Source organism: Coffea arabica, chromosome 5c, assembly GCF_036785885.1.
Source record: "Coffea arabica cultivar ET-39 chromosome 5c, Coffea Arabica ET-39 HiFi, whole genome shotgun sequence".
Classification (NCBI taxonomy): Eukaryota; Viridiplantae; Streptophyta; class Magnoliopsida; order Gentianales; family Rubiaceae; genus Coffea; species Coffea arabica.
Genome location: NC_092319.1, coordinates 1,128,631 through 1,141,342, shown reverse-complemented (window position 1 = coordinate 1,141,342; position 12,712 = coordinate 1,128,631). Strand labels below are relative to the sequence as shown.

The window sequence follows — 12,712 nt, the reverse complement described above, 5'->3', positions numbered from 1 at the left end:
ATCACTTGTTTTTAACGAAATTGGCTAGTCCAAGTACAGAAGAATGGGTCTGGGCTTTCGAAAGTATGAAGATGCAAAGGGTAAAGACATATTTGCTTATCCATTGTCATAGTTATTCATGGTCGATGCTGACATACACACGCTAATAATTAAATCGAGTCTTTTGTTCAAACCCAAGCTCTAGCCGGCCAAGTTAGGGCTTAGCTCCCGAACTTTTCAAGCAAATGCGAGCCAAGCATTTTCAAAACAAATCACCCAAATAGTCTCCTAATTTTTTCTCTTGAACCACTTTTTGTCATTTAACTTCAATTTGAGACATTGTCGTCCTTTGACTTTTACTTTTGGGTCAACTTGGTCACCCAACCTTTACCAACCATCTTAAGAGGGGCAAAGTGGTCAAGTTATATTTTTTACCACTGTACCAAGTCTTCAAATTGATCTTAAAACAAAATGAATGCCCAGAAATTTGCAAAACATACAAATCAGGGACCAAAAAATGCTTAGGAAAAAACTTTAAAACAAAAAAAAAACGTCCACTTGGGTTTTTCATCAAGAGTGTATAAACAAACAAAAGTTAAATAAAAGGGAAGGAAATGTTAATTTTAAAGGCATGGGTTTTCATGCAATAAAACTTATCTAACTAATGCCCACTTGTTTTGGACCGTTATGTGGTAAAACTAATGTTATCACCTCTATAATAATTCTAGGGTCAGTTAGAATTTAAATATTGGAAGATAATTGGGCCAAGTTTTAAGTTGTGGTTTTGGTGATAATATGAGAATTTACCAATATTGACATAATGACCCTTGAGCTTGCTATTTAATTTGCTATTTTGAGTGCAATTGCTCAATAAAATTCTTGACACTCAGTTGTGGGGTGTCTTACTTAAGGCAGTCGTTCATTCTGCTGCTTGCTTTGTAGGAAAAGTTTTGAGCACCAAAGACAGGTTGTGTTCATGAGGCTTGGCTATTAATCCTATGTGTGAGCTGTGTGCTTTAATGCCACTGAAACTTTTATCTCATTTGTTATTTGCATGCCCGTATTTTGGATTTGTACAGGATTGGGACAGGAAGCTTAAGTGGATGATTAAACATATTATTGCTTCCAACAAAATTTTGTTTGTCAAGTGCAGAGGACAGCTTTTTGCAGCAACTATCTACCAAATATGCATGGTGCAGTAGGAAGAAGTTAGTTATTATAAAATTGCTATATCCCCCTGAGTGTATGTATTGTTCATTTGACACTTAAAAGACATCCGCGGTATGTACTAGGACGGAAGCACATAGCTAGGACCCAGAAAAATTTGCAGCTATATGTTGTGTGATGCGGTCCTTGGAGAATCAGGTTCGTACCAGACAGAGGAAAGATCTATCTTGATCAGATTATGGAATAATATCTTGTTCAGGTTCGTATTAGATAGAGGAGATCCTTCTGCATGCTTAAAAATCTTGCAATGGTAAATCACACTCGTGTTGAAGCTATATTTGCACTGCTTTAAAGATGTATTTGTCGCTTTGAGGGCAAAATCAGGCTCATTTTGTCCCTCTACATCTTTAAAAGTGGCCGTATTGAATATATTGGTGAAAAAGCATAAAATCATTAACAAAATTATTCCAATTTATTTATAAAATGTTACTCCGTTTTGGGAAACTATGTGTTGTAAGAATGGCTTGATATTTTTCTAGTAAACATAACTACTACATTAAAAACTATAGTATTCTTAGAACTATAGATGTAAGAGTAAGAGTGAGAATGAATACTAGTCATTATGTGTTAAATTTGACAGCTAAAATAGCGTACAATACAGAAACAAAAAAAAAATGAAAATGGTTTTGCTATGAGCAGAAAAGGAAAAAAATAGGGTTCAAAATTTATGTGTAAAAATATCTTTTTGGCACAAGTTTTACAATTGTGGTGTCAAAGAAATTGTTACATTGGTATCTCTTCCCTTCCTTAAATATTTTTGTAAATAATGAACTTATACCCTAATGATTAAATAGGTTGTCAAAAAAAATATTTTGTCCTTAAATAGGTTGTCAAAAAAAAATATCTTGTCAAAAAAAAAGTCAAATATTTTGGGAACTTAGTTTTTTACTTTCTCAAAATTTTTTAAAAAAAGCTATATTTTAGCAATTCTTGTCACTGACACTTCACTCTCTAGACCAACTTTTATCAATGTAAAATTGGTGTCATTAACAATAGCTGAAGTAACAAAATAAATAATTTTTTCACTATTAATCAAATCTCTACATGATGGATAAATAAAATCAATAACTAATTTTTCTGTTTTTATGACAAAATTATTTCAATCATCTCTTCTCTTACTAATTTTTTTGGACAAAATTACTAACTTTTCCTGTTTTATAGTTTGAGGTTTCTGTTGTGTGGCGAAAATAAAAAATGGTGCATGATGCTTTGAGTTCTAATAGTTGTTGATGGGGATATAATTATGCATTTTATTTGTGGTTATTTGGTCTTAATTTTGGCAGTTTAGTATGCAAAGTATTGGATTTCTGCTCATAATTAGTATTTGTGTTAATTGTAGGTGGTAGGCATGAAAGATGATCTCGCGAGGTAAATTTCCAGAAGACTTTTCGTCTCAGGGCGTGGCCACGCCTTAGAAGGTGGACAAAACCGAAAGACGGACCATGGTCCACGTGAACCCGAAGCACTGGATTGGAACCTTAAAACAAAAGTTGTGGGCCTCCTAACCCTTTGAAGACTACTGGCGGCTACAAAAGGCGGAAAAGACCAAAAGAAAAGGATTTGACGTTTGTGAATTGAGAGATTAGCTCTAGTTTTCTTATTTTTGTTCCCTAGCCGTCAGACGCCGGCAGACCTTTTTTCGTTTTCGCATCTTCGTCTTGGACTTTTCTTCTCTCGGCTTTTGCTTTATCATTGTTAGTCGCTTAGCGGCCGGATTGTTTTTCACTTCGTCGTGGGTTCAGCAAAAACATCATGAAAACTATGAATTGCTTCATGATTATGCGGCAAGGCTAGTTCTTTTATCTAGTTGAGGAATAAATCAAGGATTGGAGCACCATAACTGTGAGATTGTTTTAATTGTTTTATTTTTAATTTATATGTTCATGGGTATTTGATTATTCTCTATTTTTCCCTGAATTATTATTGTTTAGATTTATTGGATAATTAGGCCTATTATTCGATTGTCTAATTAATTGATAGCCAATTAGGATGTTGGCGCATAGCCTTTAAACATCTTGATTAGTGGCAAACGAGACAATTTCACCGCCTCGCAAGCGGTCTAATTTGGATCGTGGGGATAATTAATCTAGCCTAAATAAACCCGCATGTGTGTTTGTCATCTAGAATTGGGTCTTTCTAATTCTTAATGCTGTGGCTACATTAAATCCTGTGAGCGTTTCTGGGGTTGTCTAGTCACAAGAGGGTAGTTTATGAGCGTCTCTTGACTACCATAAAATTAAGGAAAGATTGGTGGTTGGGCGCGTCACTTGACCACTATAACCAGTTTATTCGTGAGTATATGAATTGTCTTTTGTATCTGTGATCAGTTGTGTGCTTCAGTGCCAAGATTAATTCCTTGACTAGGTTGTTTTAATTAATTGTTATTTGTGTAATTTGGTTCCTGCTATCTTACTCAACTTTAAATTTCAGTTTTTATTCCTTTTTAATTAGTTGGTACTACTGCTAAGAAAACCCCCCCCCCATTTTTCTGTGTGATTTGCCTACCTGTTCCCTGAGGAGACGACCCTACTCACCACTATACTCATTCAGTTTTGGTAGTAGGTCTAATATAAATTTTATTTTTGGTAGTTTGACACCCACCAAATTTTGGCGCCGTTGCCGGGGAACTGGTGTTTGAAGTGACTTATTGCACAGGCTTTAGTTTTTATTTTTATTTTTATTTTTATTATTATTATTTTTTTTTTTTTATTTTAATTTTAATTTTTATTATTTTTTTTAATTTTATTTTATGCCTCGATCTTCTCGTACAGGAGAATTAGAATTTGATCCAGAGATCGAGAAGACTGCAAGAAGGTTGACCAAGGAGGCAAAGTTGCGTAAGCAACAAGATTCAACGTCACCTTCAGAATCTAAGCAAGAGTTTGTTTTCAGTGATTCATCAAGTGAATCTGAACAAGAAGAAGTGCATATTCCCCGAGTAGCAATGGCAGCTCCAAGAACTTTGAGGGAGTTGGCAACTCCTAACGTGAACCAGCAGCCATTATGCATTACATTTCCTAACACGGAAGAGGCATTTGAGCTTAAATCTGGTCTTATTCACTTACTTCCTACTTTTCGCGGTATTGCAGGTGAAGACCCACATAAACACTTGAAAGAATTTCATGTGGTGTGCTCCACAATGAAACCTCAAGGAGTCACTGAGGACCACATCAAGTTGAGAGCCTTCCCTTTCTCTTTGGCAGATAAGGCTAAAGATTGGTTATTTTACCTGCCGTCTGGATCCATCACTACGTGGGAAGAATTGAAGAGAAGATTCCTCGAGAAATTTTTTCCTGCCTCTAGAGCCGCCAATATAAGGAAAGAAATATGTGGAGTTAGGCAGGCGAATGGGGAAACTCTATATGAGTACTGGGAGCGCTTTAAACAACTGTGTGCCAATTGCCCACATCATCAAATCCCGGACCAGCTCTTAATACAATATTTCTACGAGGGATTATCACCCATGGATAGGAGCATGTTAGATGCAGCTAGTGGCGGTGTTCTGGTTAACAAGACCACAGACGAAGCCACGTTATTGATCTCCACCATGGCTGAAAATTCCCAACAATTTGGAGTGAGAGCTGATGGAGCAATAAAAAGGGTCAATGAAGTGAATCACTCTGACTTAGAGGGTAAACTATCTGAGCTTACCTCTCTGGTTCGTCAAATGGCAAGGGGGCAATTACAGTCCGTGAAGACTTGTGGTATCTGTGCTGCTCCCGGACACATGACTGACATGTGCCCAACTCTCCAGGAGGATTCACCTGAACAAGCCAACATAGTGGGAGATTTTTCTGGACCACCACCACGAAAGAATGATCCTTTTGCACCCACTTACAACCCAGGGTGGCGAAATCATCCTAACTTTAGCTATGCTTCAAAACCACCTGGTTTTCAACAACATTTCCAGCCACGACCACCAGTGCAACAACCATCCACTTCCAATTCAAACATGTCTCTTGAAGATATGGTGAAGTCACTGGCCCAAAGCACGAGTCAATTACAGCAAGAGGCTCAAAGATCTCAGCAGGAATCTCACAGATTTCAACAAGAGACTCGTGCTAGCATTAGGAATTTGGAAGCACAGATGTCTCAATTGGCAACTTCCATGGGCAACCTGGAAAATAGCAATAGAGGGAAGTTACCATCTCAAGTAGTTCCTAATCCCAAGGAGAATGCCAGTGCAATGCAATTACGGAGTGGCAAGGAGGTACAGTCTCCTAGGCGTGCCCACGCCGAAGAAGAAGAAGTGCCTAGGAAGGTGGAAGAGGAAGATGAGAAACAATCCTCTGAAGTCTCAAAGAAAGTTGACATTCCTCCTCCTTTTCCTGGCAGGCTTACAAGAGCCAAAAAGGTAGAACCTGAGCAAGAGATTTTGGACACCTTCAGGAAAGTGGAGATCAATATTCCTCTATTGGATGCTATTAGGCAATTGCCTAAATATGCTAAATTTTTGAAGGGCTTATGCACTAATCGCAATAAGTTGAGTCTGGATGACAAGGTGAAGGTGGGAGAGAATGTCTCAGCGATGTTTCAAAGGAAATTGCCTCAGAAATGCAAGGATCCAGGTATGTTTACTAAACCATGCATAATTGGCAATCACAGAATTGAAAAAAGCATGCTTGACTTAGGTGCTTCAATAAATGTCATGCCTCTTTCAATTTTTAAAGTTTTGAATTTAGGACCCCTCAAAGAAACTAGGGTAATCATTCAACTAGCAGATAGGTCTAATGTCTACCCTGAGGGCCTAGTTGAAGATGTTCTAGTAAAGGTCAATGAATTCATTTTTCCTGTGGATTTTTACATTGTTGATATGCATGATGAATACTCTACTGATTCAGCAGTGATTCTTTTGGGTAGACCCTTCATGAGTACAGCAAGGACTAAAATAGATGTACATGAAGGGACTTTATCTGTGGAATTTGATGGAGAGAAGGTCACTTTCAATATTTTTGATGCAATGAAGCATCCTATGGATACTGAGTCTGTAAATTTTGTTGGCATGACTAACACCATTGTGCAAGAGAATTTTGAACAGAATTTCATGGGGGACAAGTTGGACTTTGTCTTACAACAAGGCAAGACCAATTTGGAAGTGGACGACATGGAGGAGGAGGAAGTCAAAGAAGCTATCATGTCTTTACATTCACTACATCCGCTTCCAAGCAGGTTTGAAAATTCTTTTCTACCATTACCCACTTCTAATGAAAGAATTCTACCTTCTGTTCAACAGGCACCTAATGTGGAATTGAAGGAACTGCCCGAGCATTTGAAATATGCTTACTTGGGAGATAATCAGACTTTGCCTGTAATCATTGCCAATGATTTAACTGCGTTGCAAGAAGAGAGGCTCTTACGGGTCTTACGGGAATTTAAACCAGCAATTGGATGGACGTTAGCAGACATCAAAGGCATCAATCCATCCATTTGCATGCATCACATCCTTTTGGAGTAGGACGTAAAACCCGTGAGAGAGCATCAACGCAAGCTCAATCCCGCAATGAAGGAGGTGGTGATGAAAGAGATTCTCAAACTCTTAGAATTAGGAATTATTTTTCCTATTTCTGACAGCCAGTGGGTAAGTCCAGTCCATGTTGTTCCCAAGAAAACTGGAATCACGTTGGTGAAAAATGAAAAGAATGAGTTAGTGCCAATGAGATTGCAAAATGGGTGGAGAATGTGCATTGACTTTAGGAAGTTAAATGCCGCAACTCGGAAAGACCATTTTCCACTCCCATTTATTGATGAAATGCTTGAGAGGTTGGCAGGTAAGTGTTTCTTTTGCTTTTTAGATGGTTACTCTGGATATTATCAAATTATTGTTGCTCAAGAGGACCAACATAAAACTACTTTTACTTGCCCTTTTGGAACTTTTGCATATCGCCGTATGCCTTTTGGTTTGTGTAATGCTCCTGGAACATTTCAAAGATGCATGATGAGTATTTTCTCTGATATGATTGATAATTGCATTGAAATTTTTATGGATGATTTTACAGTATACGGTGATTCTTTTGATCAGTGTTTAGACCATTTAACAAAGGTTTTGAAAAGATGCATTGAAACAAACTTGGTTCTTAATTATGAAAAATGTCATTTCATGGTTAAGGAAGGCATAGTTTTGGGCCATGTTGTTTCATCAAGGGGTATTGAGGTAGATAAGGCTAAAATTGATTTGATCACTAGTCTACCCTACCCTACTAATGTCAAGGATATTCGTAGTTTTCTAGGCCATGCAGGTTTTTACAGGCGTTTCATAAAAGATTTTTCAAAAATTGCTCAACCATTGTCTCGCCTGCTTCAAAAGGAGGTGCCATTCAACTTTGGAGATGATTGCAAATTGTCCTTTGACACACTCAAGGGTATGTTGACCACGGCACCAATCATCCAACCCCCAGACTGGAAGCTATCCTTTGAGCTCATGTGTGACGCCAGTCAGTATGCCGTAGGAGCTGTGCTTGGACAACGGAGTGGGAGGTGCAGTCACGTGATATACTATGCGTCAAAAACATTGACACCAGCTCAATGCAACTACACCACCACGGAGAAAGAGCTTCTAGCTATTGTTTTCGCTTTTGAGAAATTTAGATCATATCTATTGGGGTCAAAAGTAACGGTTTACTCTGATCATGCAGCTTTGAAGTATCTCTTGTCAAAAAAGGAGTCCAAGCCAAGACTCATTCGTTGGGTGCTCTTGCTGCAAGAATTTGACTGGGAGATCAAGGATCGGAGAGGGGTGGATAATTCAGTAGCTGACCGTTTGAGCAGGTTGATAAGAGAAGAGGAAGCAGTTCCCATATCTGAGGTATTTCCTGATGAACATCTTTTCTATCTCAAAGGTAAGGAACCTTGGTATGCAGATATTGTGAACTTTTTGGTCAGTCATAAATTCCCTATTGGCATGAGTAAGAGTAAGCGAGATAAGATAGTCCATGATTCTCGATACTATATTTGGGACGAGGCATATCTGTGGAAAATAGGTTCTGATCAAATTATTCGTAGATGTGTATCTGAAAGTGAAACTCCTTCTATCCTTGCTCATTGTCATAATTATGCATGTGGTGGCCATTTTGGACCTAAGAGAACTGCTAGAAAAATCCTTGATTGTGGCTTTTATTGGGAAACATTGTTTCGTGATGCTTATGCATTTTGTAAAAGCTGTGAAAAATGTCAAAAATTTGGGAGTTTGTCTCATAGGGATGAAATGCCTCAAGTGCCTATGTTATTTTGTGAAGTGTTTGATGTTTGGGGTATGGACTTTATGGGACCTTTTCCTAGCTCTTTTGGATTTTTGTACATTCTGTTAGCAGTTGACTATATATCGAAATGGGTAGAAGCGAAGGCTACCCAGACTAATGATTCTCAAGTTGTTGTAGGATTTCTCAAATCCCACATTTTTAGTAGGTTCGGGGTGCCGAGAGCCATCATCAGTGATCAAGGTACCCACTTCTGCAATCGCACCATTGCAGCTCTCATGAGAAAATATGGAGTGCACCATCGTGTGAGTACAACATATCATCCTCAAACCAATGGGCAAGCTGAGGTCTCCAATCGAGAGATCAAGAGCATATTGGAGAAAACGGTTAACCCCAACCGTAAGGATTGGAGCTTGCGATTGGATGATGCTTTGTGGGCATATCGAACGGCGTATAAAACGCCCATTGGAATGTCCCCATATAGGTTGGTATTTGGTAAGATGTGTCATTTACCTGTGGCTATTGAGCATCGTGCATTCTGGGCAGTCAAGCAATGCAATTTGCATGCGGATAGAGATGGCAAAGAAAGGAAGCTCCAACTCCAGGAGTTAGAGGAAATTCGTCTTGAAGCATATGACAATGCACGTTTGTACAAAGAGCGTACCAAACAGTTTCATGACCGCCTATTGCGTACGAAACACTTTTCCCCAGGACAAAAGGTACTCTTGTTCAATTCACGGTTGAAATTCATGCCAGGTAAGTTAAAATCCCGTTGGATTGGACCATATGTGGTAGTCAATATTTTTCCCAATGGTGTGGTTAAAATCCAGAGTTTAGAAACTAATAAGAGTTTTACGGTTAATGGTCATCGTTTAAAACTGTTTGTTGATGTTTCAGACATTGGCACTGTGGAAGAGGTACACTTGATAGATCCTATTTATGTCTAATTACTCACGGTGGAGTCGTCTAGCCAAAGACGTTAAAGAAAGGCGCTTCTTGGGAGGCAACCCAAGGCCTCCATTTTTTGTTATAGTTCTCTTTCGTTTTTCGTTGATTTTGGGTTGTTTTGTTTCATTGCAAGTGTTGTTTTTGGTGTTGGGCAGGAGACTTGGATTTACAAGGCATGCCCACGCCTTATAAGTGATGCTCTTGAACACCATAGAAATGCTTGGGCAGAAGACTCTGCCTTGTAAGGCGTGGGCACGCCTTACAGCAACTCTAGTCCACTCTGGGGACACAGGCTTAGATTGCAAACTCCCGCTTCCATCTGAAGCAACGCTACACCACATCATCGTCAGAGACTCCACGCTGCCAGTCCCTGACACCTCCTCTACCATGGTGTTTTGCTGCAGGTTTTATTCATTCAGGGAAGTTTTGTTTGCTCCCTTCACTTGACTTCAACTTTTCGTTCTTACATTGAGGACAATGTAGACTTTAGGTGTGGGGGGAGTAGTCTAGCTTTTCCTTCTGACTACTTTTCCTTCTTCCCAAAAAAAAAAAAAAAAAAAAAAAAAAACCTTTACCATGCCTTTTGGATTTTTGTGGTTAGCCTTGATAAGTAATGGCTAGATTTTCAAATTTAACTATTGTTATGGTTTTAGATGATAATATGTTAAGTATGATATGGTAAAATTTTAGGATGACTCTCTGGTAAATATTTGAGATTTTGTGACTCTTGCAATTTCTTTTGGTTAACTTTTCTAGGCATTGTAAATATTTTTCTGACATTTTTGTGTGAACTGGTTCAACGATTAATCTTAGTTCTCCATGTTAAGGAAATGAAGCAGGCTTGCATGGTTTTAATTTTACTTGGGTGTTTATTTGTGAACAATATTCGGCTATACTCCGCTGGTTATCATTGACTAGTAACCGGGGATCGTCACCTAAAGTGTCGATTTTCGCGTCAAAAAGCAGCGATAATTATGAGTATGTGGTCTTTAAGCGGTTAAAGTTGAGTAACCGGGCTCCTGCATTGGAGAGATGTTGGAGTTCGCGTCAAAAGACTTGAATGGCTCAAGACTAAGCACTTCTTTCAAGAAGAAAAAACAAAAAAAAAAAAAAAAGAAGGGAAAAGAAACGAAAAAAATGAAAAAAATGAAAAAAAAAAAAGAGTATACGAGCATGAAAGTATGTGAATAATTGTATTGCCTGCGGATCCATGAGTTTTTATGTTGAGATTTTGCTTAATAGTTGGACCAGTTATTGAGAAAATGTTGGTTGAATATTTTCTATTCTTAGATTAGTTAGTCTGGATTTGAAAGAGTCGTTGGTTTCAAAAGCTAGTTGGAGAGTTATCTCGTAAAATTTGTCATCAGTACTTGACAGTTATCTAAATTATACATTGGCAATAGTTGCTTTGATTAATAGCCATTGTTTTGAATTCAACTGCTGCAGAATGTTTGCTCGCTTGGTTGTGTATTTAAAGTTTGAAATGCTTGAGGACAAGCATTGTCTTGGTGTGGGGGAATTTGATGGGGATATAATTATGCATTTTATTTGTGGTTATTTGGTCTTAATTTTGGTGGTTGGGCCAAAATTTGTTTACTAGTCAATGATAACCAGCGGAGTATAGCCGAATATTGTTCACAAATAAACACCCAAGTAAAATTAAAACCATGCAAGCCTACTTCATTTCCTTAACATGGAGAACTAAGATTAATCGTTGAACCAGTTCACACAAAAATGTCAGAAAAATATTTACAATGCCTAGAAAAGTTAACCAAAAGAAATTGCAAGAGTCACAAAATCTCAAATATTTACCAGAGAGTCATCCTAAAATTTTACCATATCATACTTAACATATTATCATCTAAAACCATAACAATAGTTAAATTTGAAAATCTAGCCATTACTTATCAAGGCTAACCACAAAAATCCAAAAGGCATGGTAAAGGTTTTTTTTTTTTTTTTTGCGCCAAAATTTGGTGGGTGTCAAACCACCAAAAATAAAATTTATATTAGACCTACTACCAGTTGTATAATGGGGCTTTGTGCTAAGTCATTTTTATTTTGTTTGGCATATGTGATTTTGGTAGATTACTTATGGGTCAGTGATCAAGTTGATGCATGAGAGAACAAAGTTTAGGCTGCATTCACATGATGTACCATATGGCTCTGGTAGTGGGCAGCAATCCGTCACTGGTTTTCCCAACGTTGATGACTCAAACAGCTATTGGGTATGTTTCTTTTTCTAGTATCTATTTTTTCTAGATCATCATAATTTTCTAAGTTTAGGTATGATTAAACTTGGCTTGCAGATTGTTAGACCCGTACCAGATACCAACGCCCAACAAGGGGATACAATCAAAGGTGGTACCATCATCAGGCTGCAACACATGAGGACCAGAAAATGGTTACATAGCCACTTGCTAAATGTAAGTCTTACTATGATGCCTATTGGCTTCTAAGGTATCAAACCAAAAACTGATACTCGAATCACTTGTGCTTTTTCATACCAAAAAGGTACCTAGCAGACCTGTTTGAAAGAGCTGAGATCAACTCAGTTTTAGACTGGCATCACGCCAATCTATGACATAGTTCAGGTGCCCATCTTAAGTTTTGGCTCTCTATTAAATTATTACTAATCTAGCTGTACATTATTAGCTTGTCTTCCCTTATCAAGAGAATTGGGATTTGTCTAGCGATGTCTAGATATAGTCATTCCAAGTTTCATTTTCAGTATTTTGCTTATAAATGATACGTTATCGATCATCAATATTAATGTTGTACTCCTTGATGCTGCGCTTATTTTTCTTACAGCTGGATTAGTCTTCCATAGCAAATGGATCTTTTTTGAAGTCATTATGATCTCATCCCATGAAATAATTTTACCTTTCTTTGTTATTTGATTGTTGCCTATGAACATTTTGTGTGCTTCCAGTTAATTGATCTTTAGGAGAGTCATTCTAGATTTATTGTCCCATAACAATCTTTAGCTAATATATTACTGGGTTTCTTTTGGGTTGGCAGACCACACTTTTGGATTACATCAGGAAAAGCAAGGTATGAATCGATTATTTTTATTGATGTTCACATTGAGGTACATTATTTGTAATGCCATTATGATTTGATGACTTTAGAAGAAGTACCTTATTCTGTCTTATGTTATGATACTTGAATAGTTTGGAACTAAATCTTAGACAACCTACTGTAGGTGGCAGCATCTGAAGCAGGTGGAATTACTCAAGGCATGGGGGCATACAAGGTACAAGTACCTTTTGATGGCAAGCCACAGACTTGTGTTTTCCTTGACACCCCTGGACATGAGGTAATTAATGATGTAGCACTGGTTCTAACTTTTAACTGCTTATTCA

The 12,712-nt window shown here is 37.9% G+C and overlaps 1 protein-coding gene and 1 non-coding gene across 2 annotated transcripts; one reads left to right on the top strand and one right to left on the bottom strand.

Annotated features, from left to right (window-relative positions):
* Positions 1–3,955: 3,955 nt before the first annotated feature.
* On the top strand, positions 3,956–6,661 carry LOC140007667 (uncharacterized). Its single transcript, XM_072050630.1, has one exon. The coding sequence runs from the start codon at positions 3,956–3,958 to the stop codon at positions 6,659–6,661; it is 2,706 nt and encodes a 901-aa protein (XP_071906731.1).
* LOC113691241 (small nucleolar RNA R71) lies at positions 4,517–4,623 on the bottom strand. Its single transcript, XR_003448649.1, has one exon. It is a non-coding gene; the product is annotated as a small nucleolar RNA R71 (small nucleolar RNA).
* Positions 6,662–12,712: the final 6,051 nt, after the last annotated feature.